General features: G+C 36.9%; 1 protein-coding gene across 3 annotated transcripts in view; it reads left to right on the forward strand.

The window, feature by feature from the left end:
• LOC132129605 (caM kinase-like vesicle-associated protein) overlaps window positions 1–17,401 on the forward strand; it is a 36,398-nt gene that overhangs the window by 11,319 nt on the left and 7,678 nt on the right. For 2 of the 3 annotated variants that reach the window (XM_059541245.1, XM_059541244.1), the window contains exons 2-4: window positions 16,152–16,258; window positions 16,471–16,602; window positions 16,941–17,015. In XM_059541245.1, the coding sequence (XP_059397228.1) occupies window positions 16,164–16,258; window positions 16,471–16,602; window positions 16,941–17,015 (302 nt within the window). In that variant the 5' untranslated portion in view covers window positions 16,152–16,163. Of the gene's footprint in view, window positions 1–10,724; window positions 10,750–16,151; window positions 16,259–16,470; window positions 16,603–16,940; window positions 17,016–17,401 lie in introns of all 3 variants that reach the window. The other variant, XM_059541243.1, reaches the window with a different exon arrangement.

Genomic DNA, 17,401 nt, shown 5'->3' on the forward strand with positions numbered 1-17,401 from the left:
TGTACAGTACCAAATACCTTCCACTTCTTAATAATAGACTTCACTGTGCTTCTAGGCATTGATAAAGCTTATCAATTGTTTTTTTGTATCCACCTCCTGACTTGTGGCAGTCCTAAACTTTTCCCCCAGAGATCGTTTGACAGTTTGTTTACATTACTTGCTTCAGTTGCACTACCAAAGACTGAAATGCTCCTGGAAAGCTCTTTTCAAGCTGAGCTAATCAATATGACCACAGATGATCACAGTTGAAAGTCAGATGGCTTTGTGCGGCAGAGAAGGCGATTAGCTACACCTGATTGAGTTTAAAAGTCATTTTTAGGATGGGGGTCCTTTTTCCAACTCTGTGTTGGTGATATATCTTTTATAACTACAGCTTTATAAAAACAAAAAAGGTCAATCTTCATTTCAGACTGCAAAGCAATAAAATTTGTTTTTTAAGGGGGGTGATTCTTTTCTATACCCACTGTATTTTTTATTTTAATATTCCACATAAGCATCTCTACATCATTCCACTTTGTAGCGATACTTCTGTAGTCTAAAAATTAAGACTATAAAAAGAAAGTGTTCACAGAACTTGAATAAAACATAAGGCATAGATCATAAGTTTGTATGCTTTTTTTTCAGATATCTGAGAATTTATTTGCTTTAAACTCTTAAAAAAAACTTCTTTATTGCAATGATTTTTCCATGAAGAACCTTTAACCTCCATGGAACCTTACCATTGCACAAAAGGTTCTTTATAGTGGGAAAAGGTTGTTTAGATTATTAAAATGTTCATCACCACAAGAAGAAATTGTTCTTTTAAAGAATGAATCACTGAAAGGTTCCCATGATTTGAAATCTGTCAGAAATTACATCATAAGAAACTCTAAGAAAATTAATCCTGACATACTAGACAACACGTTTCTACACATGGCGACAAAATTAGCAACAATAGGGTAAATAAAACTGGCAAAGGGTCAGTACAACTATATTAAGTATGTCCCAGTGCATGCCCAAGGACAAATTTGTAAACATTCCCTTTTACTTATTTCCAGTTTTTCAGCTTGGCACATTTCCAGAAGGCCAGCAAGATTTTAATTTGAAGTTTGGTCCCATTGGAAGTCCCTTAATATTTTATACATCTATTCCAGCCACTAACTAATTACCCCAGTACAGTGTCAAGCCCTACAGTACAGAGCGGGAGATGAATATGTGTTGTAGAATGAGTGAAGGGGGATGGAGGAACACATCACTGTACTTTGAGATTTGAGCTGAAGAGCTGTTGTGACGTGCACAAGATCTGTGGTTTGCTTTAGAATCACGTACATCTTTACTCTCTTGTTAAAACTTTAGTGCAGTTATGTCGGGTTTTTCTCTATGATGCTTCATCTTAAGAATGTTTCACATAAGCATCTGTACATCACTGCAGTTTGTATAGACACTTTCACAGTTTATGCGGTAAAATTAGGTTTTAATAGAACTTGACTGAATAAAGCATTCAAGGCAATAGTTTGCATGTCTTTTTCCGAGTTTTTTACGTAAATATCTTGATTGAGCATAATGTAACATTCTCACGATTTAAAATCAGTCATAAATTATCAAACAGGTAACTAAGAAAATTAATCCTGGCATACGTTACAACTAAAATCTAAATGTGTCAACAAAATAATCAACAGTGCAAAAAAAACTGGCAAATGGTCATTTAAATCCTATTAATTGTGTATGTCCTAGTGCATGCTGGGAAGAGGGTGCATGGGCCATACTACAAAGGTTTTTTTTTTCTGTCTGTCTTTTCCCCATGTTAGGGCTATTTGGCCTCAAAAAGGGTAAATAAAAGCATTATTTACACTCAAATGCTATTGAGATTGACAACATGACACATATTTCATATGTTCCTTAGTTGTTAGAAGTAAACTGAAAAAACAAACACACACACACACACACACACACACACACACAAACACACACATCCCGTTGGATAAAAGCGTCTGCTAAATGAATAAATGTAAATGTAAAAAGTAAACCATTTGTAAGTTTGTCATTATTATTTAATGCATCATTTAGTTGATCTATGAATAATTTTTTGCAGTATACGTTTTTTTTTTTTTTACTATTGTGTAGAGGCTTGTAGTCAGAGAATGTAAAACAGCAAATGTTGCACTGATGCAGAGCTGTTTTTCTGTTGGTACCATCTAATGAAATCATTTCAGGTGTTTTCTCTCTCTCTCTCTCTCTCTCTCTCTCTCTCTCTCTCTCTCTCCTTCATCCTTCACTTTTAACCTTCTACTTTGTTCAATCCATCCCTTGTCCCCGCTGCCTTCTCTGTTTCACTAGTTTGTTCCTGCTCTTTCTCTTTCTTTTTCCCTCTGATTCTCCCAGGAGCCCAACTGACCTAATTCTCCTCCGAAGACATGGCTGCACTCGCATGGGCGTGCAACGCTGTTTCTCACACTCATATCTTCCATATACCAGATTCACCTCACGTTATGAAAAAAATAAATATATTTTTTTTTTATTACATCAGCTGCAGTAGTTTCATGCAGTGTCCTCATTAAACTACCATGAAAGCCTTTTTTTTTTTTAATTCACAGCAACTTTAGCGTGGTGCTAGCAGCTTAGAAGTTTGTTGAGTTTACTTCCTCAGTGGACCCATTACTCTTGTTTGTTGCCAAGGTCTTCATTAGCTTGAAGACCCTTCTGATAAAGGTCTGATTAATGAAGATTAAAGCAGTGGTTGTAATTTAGTGGGCCACTCACAAACCAAAATGGGTCACAAGTCTGTTCTGACTGGGCAACAAAATAAATAGGCTTAATAACTTTTTTTAAAAACGTGTGCTATGTCATGTATCCTTCGTTCTTCTGAATTTTGATTTAATATTGAAAAATGAGAAAACAGCACCTTATTCGTTTTTCATTTCTTCAAAAAAAAAAAAAAATATATATATATATATATATCGCTTGATTTTTTGTTTTTGCATTTAGAGGAAGAAAGTTTAGAACGAATAATGAAAAATCATGCTGAATCGTTGTTTTTCAATTATTTTGAAATAAATGAAAAATGAAAAAGGCACAGTTTTCTATTAAATCAAAAATCAAATGAACGAATTTCAGGAATTCTAAAAAAAATTTCATAAAGTTTTTCATTAATTAAGCCATTGTATTTGAGAAGTATCAATGTGGCATTGCAAAACAGTGCTACATTGTTGTATTTTTCTGAAAATATTTCCACAAAAAAGTTTTCTCTGACGGTTGTTTTGAATCAGAACAAGCCATGTCCAATTCAGGACTTAATGACTCTTTTGAATTTCTCATATTCAATTAATTGTTTGAATCTTTTTAAATAATCGACTTTGAAATGATTGGAGTGGTTCAAGCGTAGGCGACTTCAATTGAATCCGTTGGGTGGTTCCTCCAAACTGCACAGAGACAAACAAAAAACTGTACGCGCGAAACCTGACTAGCTCACCCTCGCTATGTCTCAGGACAATGCACCATGGTCATACCTTGTTAGTTGTGCAAGATTAACAGAAGTATGCAGAGTATGCATTATTATTTTATCCAAAAATTAAGCTGCTTTCCATGTCGAATACAACATAAACATAAATTAACAAACATGTACTTAGGTGAGATGACAGCAAGTAGGCAGAAACTAGTCAAAGCACTCCATTAAAAGGGTCATATGATGCCTTTTTAAAGATAATTATTTTGTGTATTTTGTGTAAAAGAATATGTTGACATGCTTTAATGTTCAAAGAACACATCATTTTTAAAATACTGTACATTTTTGTAGGACCTCTATGCTCTACCTCTCTCAAACGTATCGTTTTTAACAAGGTTCCTCCTTCCAGCAAGCGCAGTCTGCTCTGATTGGCCAGTTGACCCAGTGCATTATGATTGGCCGAACACTGCAAGCACTCATTTCCATAATCGTGAGCTTCATCTTTCAAAATAAATGTAAAGACAGTTTACTTTGCGTATTACACACACACACACATGCGTGCAACACGCAAAACTACACATTTGGACAATCAGTAGCAAATATTTAAACTAATAACAAAACATACTTCCAGTAGCTGATTCAGAAAGCCAGATTTTCATGGCAGAGTCAGGATTACTTCCTCTCCTAGGTTCACGAAACGGTCGTACATAAAATGCGGTGCTGTTCTGTTGTAAGTAATCTTAAAGATTCCTAAATGCATCTACCTTCGGAAGGCCAAATAAAGTGCTTTTGCTTTCGCCTAGATACACACAGCATCTCCCTGACATGGCTACTTTAACACTAACTGCGGTTACTGAAACCACGCCTTTTTTCTTTGCTGAACATGTGGGCGGCGTTACGCAAATATTCCCACATCGTGATGTAGACATTTGAACGAGCCTTTTAAGGGGGGCGTGGCAGAGTCTTAACTTTTATAAAGATATCTCTTTGGATTTTTTTGGATTTGAAACTTTAGTCTTTGCAACTTTACAGATCTTCTTCATGTACCAAGAGCTTGTAACACTCCAAAGAGAAAGGAAAACTTGAAATCGCATCATATGACCCCTTTAATATGACGAACTGCAGCCCAAAATACATTATGAAGAGGGTTTTAGTGCAAGAATAATTGTGCATTGTGATAGATAAAACTACTTTGCAGGTGTTTTAAGGTATTTCTGTATTTCTTTTCATTTAATTTTTGTGTGTGTGTGTGATTGTGAGCAATGAATGACATAACAGTTTTTTAATTGGCTGTGTGAATAACAGATGCTCTCCATTTCTGTTGCCAAATTTGGCTTGTATAACAATGTTAAAAACAAAGCCTTTGTACATTGCTGATTTAAATCTGAAAATTGTATCATCCCAGGTTGTGCCCTTTATTCGCTCTTCTCTTCATGTGTTCTTTCCATTTTCATATTTGAAAACAGAGGCTGAGCAGGAAGAGGGGGAGCTGGGTAAATGAACAATAGTGTAAAGGATCAAAGCTTCATGAGAATAGAGATATATAGTGTGAAGACCAAATGTTTAGAGTACAGTCATCAATTGGGGATCGAGGGGAAAAGAATATACCACAGCTTTTGTAATGGTTCATTTTACATGAAAATAATTAAGTAGTGTGGAGTAGTGGAAGCATTTTTTAAACACAATCTTGAACAGTCTGCAATGCTAGTTTAGCATCACAGCTGGTGAAAGAAAGCGCCAGAAGGATTTGTGTGTGTGTGTGTGTGTGTGTGTGTGTCTGTGTGCGCGTGTGTGTGTGTGTACTTGCACATACGCAATTATCAATCAACCTAAACATTGTGCAGAAGAGAAGGTTCTTAGAAACAAATCAATAATTATTACACCATAGATTCTTCCTTTCCAACACTGAATTTATCAGCAGACAGGTCCATTTAAAGGAATGGTTCACCCCAAAATGAAAATTTACTCACCCTCAGGCCATCCAAGAAGTAGATGAGTTTGTTCCTTCATCATAAGAGATTTCAAGAAATATAACATATCTCTTGCTCACCAATTGATCATCTGCAGTGAAAAGGTGCTGTGCGAAAGATAAAAACATCACAATAATTCACAGTACTCAAGTCCATCAATTAATGTCTTGTGAAGTGAAAAGTTGCTCGTTTGTAAGAAACAAATCCATCGTTAAAGTGTAAGTTTCTGGGCAAAATACTAACCCATAATCCTTAAAGGGATAGTTCACCCAAAAATGAAATGTTGATGTTTAGTTGCAGTCTGTTGTGAAGTGAATGGGAATCACAGCTTTGAAAGTCAAAAAAATATACACAAACAAAACCAGATTAAACCCTGTGGCTCGTGTCGATACATTGATGTGTAAAGACCATAGACCAGGGATAGGCACTCCGGTCCTGAAGGGCCACTATCCTGCAGAGTTTAGCTTCAGCCCTCATAAAAACTCACCTGCCTGTATCTATCTAGTAATCCCGAAAACACTGATTGCCTTTTTCAGGTGTGTTTAATTAGGGTTGGAGCTAAACTCTGCAGGATAGTGGCCCTCCAGGACCGGAGTTGCCTATCCCTGCCATAGACTGTATAAAAACATAGATGTAGTGTCCATGACGTCACCCGTAGACTCCTGAAGTCTGTTTTTGAAGCTTAACGTGTGCAGAGCGGGCCTTCGCCATCTTGGCAGCACGTCACCACGTGACTCCCCTGGATAATCAAAAATGGGCAAAAAGGCGGGAGCTGGTTGCTGAAGCCACGCCCACCTAGCTCGACAGCAGTGTCAGCAGCGGCAATCCACCTGTCACTCAAGTGGCCACACCCTTAATTATGCAGAACTTGAAAGCTTAATATAATTTAAACGGATGAGTAATAAAAAATGCACCCCCTTCACAGTTGTCATGAAGGATAAAATTAGCTATATAGACCAAAATAATTTTTTTTAACCAGGCTGTAAATATGTTTTTTCCTGCTGTGAAGTTGGGCATTTTAACATGGGGAGTCTATGGGATTGACTCCCTTTTGCAGCCAGCCTCAAGCGGCCAGTCGATGAATTACAGTTTTAGTCACTTCCTTGTTGGCTTCACAAGACTGAGCGGGAGGTTGCCGCTCGTTAAAGAAATAAACAATCTTCTTCTTCTTGCTTTACGGCAGATCGCAGACTTATATTACCTTATATTTGTATATTGATATTGTAGATAGAGTCAATGGTGGTAATGCAGGAGGAACGCATTCAGGACAGTTCAGACAATGCAGTGAATCAGAGGTCCAAAATTATATAAATACTGTTCAGTTTCTTGCACAGACTGATTGTTTCATGTCTTTACACATCAATGTGTCATCACGAGCCGCAGGGTTTAATCTGGTTTTGTTTGTGTATGTTTTTTTTACTCTCAAATCTGTGATTCTCATCCACTTCCATTATATGACTGACAGTCTACAGTGGTTTGAGTTAAAAATCTTTGTTTGTGTTCTACTGAAGAAACAAAGTCACCTACATCTTGGATGCCCTGGCGGTAAGCAGATGAACATCTAATTAACATTTTTGGGTGAACTATCCCTTTAATAACGTTTCCTCAAAGTTAAAAAATCCATGATCCACTGGTGAGAAAGTGATGTGATTGTAAATTTCTCTTAATGAAAAATGTAATGCAATATTTATATGAATTTAGCATGATCATCAACCATGACATGTAGATAAATTCTGCATTTTTCTTCCATCTAGCAATTAAAGGTGGAAGTGCACCACCTTCCTGTTTTTACAGGTCTGCAAGCTGTTTCTTGCTGTAGGTTAACACATGCGGCCTTGCACAACATTAAAAACGTGTAGGTAAGGTTTATTTTTATAGGAATGATCTGGGTTTAACAAGTTCAGTGTTATCAACAGCATTTGTGGCAGGCATACTGTCGATTACCACAGACAATTTTTACTCGTCCCTCAGCTTGTAAAATGGGTCTAAATTGTTTTCAGTGGTAATTGACAGTATGTCACAGATATCTCCGATAGAGCTTAACTAACATGGAACCAAAAACTTTCATTTAACAAGGTGCCTGATCGAATCAATCTGACCTTTACACCTGAGTCAAGTAAGCATTGTTACTCATGTCACATTTGAAATGAGCATTTACACAGATGCAAAAAAACAACCCATTAAAACGAATATTTTTGTAAAAACAGTTTAAGCACTGTCAACAGCATGGCAGGCTGTCAAGTATCACATAAAATTATTTTGATAGTTTTTTCAGTTTATAAGAAATCTGTTTTTTGTTTTTGTTTTTTTATATAATTTTAGTGTATAACTTTTTATATAATTTTAGTATATAACTTTTTATTTAACATAATATTTTATTCATTTAGCCGCCAAAACAACTTTTGCAATTATTTAGTTTAATTTCAAGTTTAGGTTTTTCATCTAATATTTAGATTCTATTTTTTTCAATTACAGAAAAAAATCTTTTTAATACTTTTAGTATGCACTATGAATTTGACAATCCACATATTGTCGCTTATTTATCTGTATCTGTGTTCTTGTTTTATCCTAATTCATACGATAAGCTTGCAATACAGGTTTAGCAACAGTACCGAGCAATCAGGTTGGATATGGTGGAAAATCATTTGTCCTTGCTTGTTTATGTCATGTTTGCACGTAAAGAAAAAAGATCCAGGCTATTATGGTGGCAGATGTTACTTGCTCACATGAAATATTTCTCAGAAATATGCCTTGAAGGACTTTCTTCTTACTGTCAGTGGTGAAGAACGACAGATTCACATGAACTTATAAAATGTCGAACACAGCTGCCATAAAAAACAACTTCACAAGTGTCTTGCAATTTCTGTTTAAGCCACAGGTGGCGATAGAGAGGCCAGAGTTCTGTTGTCAACTATTAACGTTTAGTCAGGTGCTGTGTGATTGTCTTAGATTTCACAAAGTGCATTACTCTAAACAGTTTTTTGCCTGGGACAAAAATGTGGGACAAAATGAAATGCTAAAATACCACTGTTTTTGGTGCAGGAAAGCTTAACATTGTGAACCTAAGGGAAAATAATAATGATAATTAAAAATGTATGATCTGACCCCATTATTACACTCATCAAGCTGAAAATGTGGATATGTGGGTGGTTTTAATTTCTGGATCGCACAAATCCCCCTATTGCTAACATAATCATTAGACTTTTAAACCATCAGTGACCGTGTGTCTGTCTGTGCCTGAAAGTGTGTGTGTGTGTGTGTGTGTGTGTGTGTGTGTGTGTGTGTGTGTGTGTCTGTGTGTGTGTGTGTGTGTGTAGGGGCGTTTTGTATGTGTGTTCACTTGATTTAGCACATCTCCGACCAAAACACTGAGCAACCCAAAGGTTTGTGCATAATGCTGATTTAAAATCACTGTTTAATAAGTAAGTGTATCTTTTTTTCATTACGGCATTTAAGCATGAGTTACCGTGCTGCCTTTCAGAGCTAATCCACTCAACGCTAATGCATAATTCATAAACAATAGTAAGTGAATGCATATTTTCCCCTTCTAACACTCTATCACAACCCATTTTTCTCAATTCATCAAATGTAAATCTGCCAATCCAGAATGAGAATGTTTTATTCCTCTAATATCCTCCAAGTATTTGTATCTGGGCTATAGCTGTTTGTCACTCATGAAATTTATTTTTGCTTCAGTAAATCGCTGCTTTTATCCACAGGTGTCTACTGACCAAAGGTTATACACACCAGCCCCTGTTTTAGCTCCACTGTCTCCCCACTGGGAGATATAAAGTATCTATAGCTGAAGAACAGCCTGTAGGGAGACAGAGAAAGGTAATGATGCGGATGTCTTGTATGTGGCCCCGGCTGTGCAAGACCCCAGGGACCTCATTTAGATTCTGCTAGGACACAGGCATCTGTGTTGAAAAAGCAGCAGAATTGCAGAAAGAAGGGTCTCATGAAGAGCCCTTTTACCACAGCTGCCAGCATGCTTTAAAAACTCGTTATATAGCAAACTGGAGAAATAGTCGCATCTCCTGCTGTCCCAGGCAGGCGACAAGCCCGTCTTTAGCTTTTAAATGTCTTCGGTTATATTTTATTTTCACTAATGGGTTTAATGTAAGGTTTTTTTTTGTTGCAAAGAAGTGGGACCTGTTCGCAGCTCCAAGGCTTCATTTGTATTTGTTCTGGAGCTCGGTTTTATAATATGTCCATAATTCTGACAAAAAAAACACCTGTTATTCCTCCTGTAGACTGATATTGTAAATTTACATTGGCGCACTGAGCTAAGTTTACTTATTAAAAGAGCAGGTGTCAATTATTTTCTGCTCTGTTGTTACTTGCAGACAGTTCAGTGATGAGGGAACTATGAACTTTGTGGAGATTGCTGATTATAATTGGGCAGAGGGTTCGCTCATGCAGCGTGCAGGCAAACGGCTTAAAAAAGGAAATCCAACATTTGCATTGGCTTCTCAGAGGCATAAGAGAGTACAGCGAGCAGCAGGAGTCCCTCATTATATTGTGGCAAAACCACAATGAAATCAATTTGTGTCATCATAAGTAACGATTCCACTTAATATTAAAGACAATAGGGGCTGAGTAAAGACACAGACAAGAAGACGAATGAAAGCTTTGATGGTTTCTGTCTTTCTAATGAATAAAATCTGTCCTCCCACAGTCTTGTTGTACCTGCGGTCTTTTAACACAATGAGCTCCTCTCCTCTGCCTACACGAGTCTCAAAATACCATTATGGATACTTTAACATTTCTCATGAATTATTGAATCGACTTTTACTGTACATTTAGAGTTTTCATTTAAGATTTCTTTCCCTTCCCACTTGAATATGACGAACATGTCAGTGGCACGTGATAGAAGTTTTTTCTAGCTCCGTGATGCAGTTTTCACTTTAAAGACATATTGGACATAATTTTTTTGTTTGCAATATTTTTCTATATGTATATTAATTATTAAAATAAATAAATATATATATACAAATAGTATGTCCCTGTAGCTTGAATAGTAAAATATGGTTATAACAATTCCAAGGTCATGGATTTGATTTCCAGGGAACGCATGTACTAGTAAAATTTATATCTTGAATAAAATCTCCTTACGCATGCCAAATCGTTATAAAAATTACAAATATCAAAACCACATTGAAGTATCATTAAAAATGTCAATTATTTTGTCATGTCTACGACTCTTCTGCTTTGGAAAACAATACACAAGATTTAGAAAAATGTCTTTAGTCAGTGAAATTTAGTGCAAACTAGTGCTAATGGTAGTGTTACATTGTCCATTTCTCAAATTATCTTCTTTTTTCCCCCCACAGACATCAGGTTTGGAACAAAATGAGAGTGAGTAAATGAAAACAAAATGTACATTTTTGGGTGAAATATCCCTGTTTTTGACAGTGTAATCAGCCAGTCAAAGTGACGTGACAATGCTTTCTGTCCTTACCTTCCTCTGCTGTACTGTTGATTATTGTCTCATTGAAATCTCCTCCTTCATAGAAAACACCCTTGCTAAACATTTGTGTGTCACAAATGGTGCATTCTCCCAGTTCTTTTCAATCTGTTCTCCTTCTTTTTTGTGTTCCCCGTGTATTAACCTATGTGCACTTAAGCTCAGGGATATGGAACTCATTCTGGTCACGTGCATCATCATGTAAAACCTACAGAAGCAGGCAAAATCTACATCCATGTCTTTGGCATCAGTCCTGATCAATTCATAGCATTCAACCTGAAGGATAACAGATTGATTTAATCCTGACCTACACTGCCCTTCCTGTACAGAAGCTGTCCTTTTGATTCAGCTCCAGATTTCTGAGGCTCCCTCCTGAGGAGCAGACAGTTTGGATGAGCATCTTGTGTATGAAAGAGAGCTTCTTCCCTCCTCCCTCCACCGATCTGTGGAGCATCCAGCTGCTCCAAGCAGCAGCCCAGCTGGACTCACTCAGCCTGGGTGCGGTTAACACTGCCCCAATTACATTCATGCCAAAGTCCATTCCAAGAATTCAGTAGTGAAGTCCGACATGCTACTGATTTTGTAGTTAGTCTAAGTCATGGATGTATAACTTAAAAATGAATCCAAGGCTGTGTTTACACTTTGTATTAACATCTGTCTCAGGTAATCTGTTCACAAGTGGTCAGGCCAAGAGTCAGTGTGTTTCTGCATGTTGATAAAGAAGGAACAAGTCTAAAAAGTAAAACTTGGTACATTTTGACATCAGGCTAACATAGGAAAAGTTATGTATGTTTTAACAGAGGAAGAATATCATTTTGAAGAATGTCCTAGTCACTTACTCTATCTCATGCAATTAAAATAAACAGAGAACTAGAGTTTCAAGCTTTAAAAGTATCCACCCTAGTTCTCCTAGCCATGCTCATTAGAGAAGTTGCAATGTCCGGTAGTGAGCAATTTTTGTTTTTTTTGGAGTAAGATATTTTGAGGGGAATCATTTGAATCAGTTCACAAAATGATTCAGAATGGTATGAAGTTTGGATAAATTAAATTGCATTTTTTAACAAGTTATTCATCATAAATAAGAATTTAATAACTATATCTTCCAGTGACATATGCAGGACTTCTCTAATCATTTCATCTATATATAAACCCTGCCCCTTTCTTACAACTGACTGCAACCTCACATTCAGATCTGCCTACATCCAATCAACAACGAAGTTGAGTTGAACTAAGTGTCCATCCTTACATTTTATTTTCCTGTTCAATAATTTGTTTCATTTGGATGTATGTAAAAGTATGGGGGAAAACACTACTTCCGATCTGTCACAAGAGTACATGGTGTCCTGTTTACATTTCCCTTACAGCACTCTGTGATACAGTTGTTGATTCCACATGAAACTATACCCCAAGATGACATGTAATTGTTACAAAAAAGCTGAACTGAAGGCAGAATATTTGCTTTACTAATTCAGTCTTTTCTCAATATTTTCACTACATCTCAGGCTTGAGCCGAGGCTCTGGCAAATATTACGCCTAGCGGTGCCAAAATTCTGTTTCAGAACACCAAATGCATAATAAACCCAGCAGGATGATAATGATTATAGTGTTTGTCTGTGAGAGGTGGACATGAACATGGGACTGCACGCTATAATTTAGCACCAGATTAAGCAAGGAGAAGAAGGGAGGACATCAAACTTCTATGCTCCATGCTGTGACTTTTGAACTTGTTGCTGTGCTGGATTGTGAGGAGGTGTGTGTGCTTGCTTGTGTGTGTGTGTGTGTGTGTATGGGAGGGGATTTGGGTTCAGATGTGTTTGGAGAACAGCACAGCTCCTCTCATCCATCCCGTGGGATTGGATCTGGTGTTTAATGTGTCTGTCTCTGGAGATGAAGATTCATTGCTTTAATAAGAGCAATACAGACAGGAAAGAGAAGAGTGAAGCTTTACAGAGAAGCGTCTTGGGGAAGGCTGATGGTTGAGGGTCTTATGGTCTTTAATGATGGAGGGAGGCATCTGTTGCAAGCTCATCTTTGTAGAAGGCACCCCTCAAGCCTTTTGTCGCTGCCTCGTCTTTGTCTTCGTATCTTTATTGAACTCTGTCTCCTGTGGACGCGTTGTCTTCTGTGAGCTGGGAGAATGTTCGAATGCTAATTTTGGACCCAAAGATGGGTGTGTGTGTATGTAAGGCGTGGGCGTGTGCAAAAATAGCCATTATGAATATGCATGGACCCCAATTAAAACGACATACATTTTTGCCAGAACTGATCTGAGAAATCACAAGCTTCTCATAATGGAACCTTAAAAAGTCTTCCCTACAAAATAGAATTTTTCCACACCGCAGAGAGAAGGATATGTGGTTCAGTATGTGTTTATGGTGCACCTGAGTCTTGTAACGCAGGGCAGATGCTCGTGTTGAGAGCAAATAATGAGCGAGAGCTGTCAGATGTGATCCATCCTTCCAGTGCAAGGTTACCATCAAAACATGCGCATCACTACCCTAAGCATGTCACCTCCTGTATTTGCATCCATCTCCAGGGGGAATACAAGCTCGTTGTGAATATATCTTGTCAACACGTTCATGCCATACAGAAAGAGTGTTAAAAAGTGCCTGTAGGATGGAAGTAGCAGCTCTGGCTCAAAATGTATAACTTCCTCTGCATTACAGATGGGCCAAAGTTTTCAGCTCCCCAATGACTAGTCTTATTTAATTTTTTTCCATAAAAAAAAAAAAGCTACAGAGCGTTTTTTTGGCCCTCTTGTGGTTGAGGGATAGGACTGCAAAACACTTGCTGAGTAACATTGTTTTGGTCAATACATGAGTTTCGCTACTCTTTGTGGATGAATATGACGTTTCTGTCCTGTCAGCTCTAAAATATATATTATCATTGGCTTGCCATTGTGATTTAGGGTATGGCAAAAACACTGTTTGGGAAATTTTTTACATAGTGTAGGCCTAAAAAATTATTTATTAAAATATGTACATTTTAATATCTATTTATATGTAATTTAAAGTTATTTATTATTCTAAAAGTATTTATTATAAATAAATATTTGTTATAGAATTATTAAAACGTTTCTAATTTATTTTTTTTAAACTGTAACTTTAATTGTATTATTGTAAATAAATATTTATTGATTTATTATAAAAAAAAAATTATCTTGTTGCTGCTGGTCATAATAAAACCCTCTTGCAAAAGAGGCCACTGCATTATGAAAATATGGTTCCATGTACAGAGAGAAAGAGGAGGAAAGAGAATGGGATTTGGTCTGTGCCAAACTCAAACCACACAAGCTCGTCAGCCCTTTCATATTTCAGAAGCAACACAATACCTTCTGTGCCACAGCTCTGACATAAGTGTTGCATTTTTAAGATAGCATGTCAAGTTAAAAATAGTTTAACATTTTGAAACACGTCTGGAGAGCCGTGAGTTCCGTTTCATTCTGTTGTGCCCTATTTAGTTAAATTTGAGCACAAGAAGACATTTTATGTAAAGGACCCTTGGGAAATGTCTCTGACTGGGGTCAAGTGAATCCGAAACCAGACGACTCGGGAAACTAAGAAAACCTGTCCATTGTAGTTTCTTATATTTTATTAATGGGTGAGAGCATGTTTTTGTTATTGTTGCGACCTGCATATTTAGATACTACTCCACAACATTGTTCTCATCTTGACTACACCTTAATTTAGACAGAAGCACTATGACTAGCAGTGCGCTCTTGTAACATGTTTTTTGGGTGTCATATTTTATTTATTGAAATGTGGAAATGTTCTAACAGGCCTGTCAAATACAAATCATCATAGCACAATTTCATTTTAACTGACTGTTGCTGGGTTGTTTGTGTGGTACCAGAAGGCAGGTAACAGAAATAGCTATGCAAATATAACAAACACGATATCTCAGAAGTACGAGTAAAAATGCCATGTTGACTTTGCTGTAGGGTGAACAGCTGTCAAGCACAAGCCTGGAAGTGCCTCGATGGGTTTAATTTCTTCACTGCCTTTTCTAAGCAGACAAAACAATATTCCATTTCACTGCTTCATATCAGATATTCAGTGTGAAATCAGCATAGACCTAAAGAGTGTTCCAGTTATGTAATATTTCATTTGTTCCCGACCTCTCCTACTGTATGCCTGCCCTCCCTTGCATGGATCCATGTGAGGGATTAGGGATTAGGGGCAGGAGCCAGAGCTGGATTACACAGCTAACAGACCAGCGCTCTCTCTTCTGATAAAGATGCTGTCACTCTCTTCACATTCTTCCACACTGATACCATCAGTCTTAAACGTCTACTTTTTTTTATGCACAGACAAACCTCTAAACCATCTGTTGAATCACTTTCACTTGAGCATTATATTTCTGATCTTGTCATTGTGTTATACATCAGAAAATTCTTTAGAATGTGACACAAAGAGAGATTTCGGTTTCTTTTAGCAGTCTATCTATCTATATATGCAAGTGTGTGTGTATTTGACAGTTTTATGTGATGTTGAATTTTTAATAGGGAAAAAAGCATGTTGTTTGTTATTATGCAAATATGAGAAATATAAGTTTATTATTAATTAACAGAACTAACGTTTGGTCCCAAACTAGTTAGCCACTAGTGAGAGACAACTTACAAACCCTGATACATTATCCGTTTTTGTTTATTGAATCACTTATTTAATTTTATTGCTAGAATATAATTAAATCACACAAATCGACATTTTATGCTATATTCAGATATGTCCCAAATTTTAAAAGAGTTGGGGGAGAAAAACTAGTAATCCAAAATGAATGGAAAATAAATGTAATATAATATTTATTCCTTAAAAACATTTCCGAGGGCTAAACATATCTCATTTTAATAATTAATTGCTGAAAGAAAAAAGTGTTTCTAAGAATTTCCCAATATATTTTGTACCCTTCCATTAAGTGTCCTATAGTCAGTGGGTCTGATTCATAAGCAGAATTAATTTCCGTGTAATGGAATGGATTGTTTCACAAGAATGTTTTACACAGAAATTGTTCTGCACATGTTGAATGAATAATGTCCAATATTTCCATTTTTTAACTATATATATATATATATATATATATATATATATATATATATATATATATATATATATAGTTTTAGTCATGTTGAAGCAGCATTAAATAGGATTTTGCAATTCCTGTGTGGGACCTGTCTTAGTGAGGCTAGTTTGAAAAGACACATGCTCCTCTGGAGTGAAGGACATTAGTTTTATTGAGATTGATGGCTGTGTGTGTGTGTGTGTGTGTATGTGTATGCTTGTTCTCCTCTGGACAGGTGGATGCTGTCATGCCATTTGGGTGCCTTGCTCTGCGAGATGGGCGGTCATACAACAGCCTGTCAGACGTCACTGACAAATACGAGATTGGACAGGTCCTCAAAGCGTAAGTGTGCATACATCTGCCATTAAAGCCTTAAAAAAGCCAATCCATCAATTATAGACATGTGATCTCATTAAACTATGATTCAGGATGCATTTCTCCCAATGCATAGGTGTTTGTCACAGCAGTGTGCTTGTTAAAACAACCGATTTACAACCATAAGGGGTATTTATTGGAGCATAAAATGCAGCATTCAGAATAATTTCTCTTTGCAGAAAAGAATTTTGTGAGCTGTGCCTGGTAAAGGAACGACAGACGGACAAGGTCTATGTGTGCAAGAAATTCCTCAAGAAGGATGGCAGGAAAGTGCGGAAGGCAGCCAAGAACGAGATCATGATCTTGAAAATGTACGTGGTGACTCAAAACATCAACAGATGATGTAGGGTTTTGTGAGAGTGCTGATCTGAGAGGACAAAGATAACATTTAAAGGGATAGTTCACCCAGAAATCAAAATTCTGCCATAGTGTCATTTCAAACCTCAATTTTCCTTTAAACTCTGGAGCACAAAATTGAAAATGTAGGAGGGTGAGCTACTCCTTTAATGATGGAGAGGGTAAGAGATGCTGTATGTATCACCCTTGGGTGATTATTTCTGTCCTTTCTCACTCTTTTTGAAACACTTTTCTCTATTTAATGTGAGATAAAGAAACTATTCAGCTTTTTGCTTTGATGTGTTCGTTCCAGGGTCAAACACCCAAACATCCTGCAGCTGATTGATGCATTCGAGACCAGGAAAGAGTTCTTCATCATACAAGAGCTGTGAGTCTGACCTCCGTTTGCCGTGATCAGTCATGTTCCCTTCCCAGTGTCATTCAGTAGGCCAAGGACAATCTCTTTACATCAGAAGATCACTCTAGAAAATGCACTTCTTTATATTCACATCTAGCCAGAACTAAGATCTATTAAATCCGTCATCTGCTTTTCCATGAATGACATTGACATGCTATTACAGCTATTAAGATTGCAGTAATGAGTTATTATAATAGAAAATATTGTTTCTGGATATTTATTCATCATTTCCATTTCAATCTTAAAGATCATATTATATTTAACTTGCACGATGCTGGTTGCAAATCTGGTATTCTGCAAATGAAATATTTGCAGTGTTTAAATGTCATTTTTCGGTGGCAAAGGTTTGTCAAAGT

The sequence above is a fragment of the Carassius carassius genome, chromosome 46 (assembly GCF_963082965.1).
Source record: "Carassius carassius chromosome 46, fCarCar2.1, whole genome shotgun sequence".
Classification (NCBI taxonomy): Eukaryota; Metazoa; Chordata; class Actinopteri; order Cypriniformes; family Cyprinidae; genus Carassius; species Carassius carassius.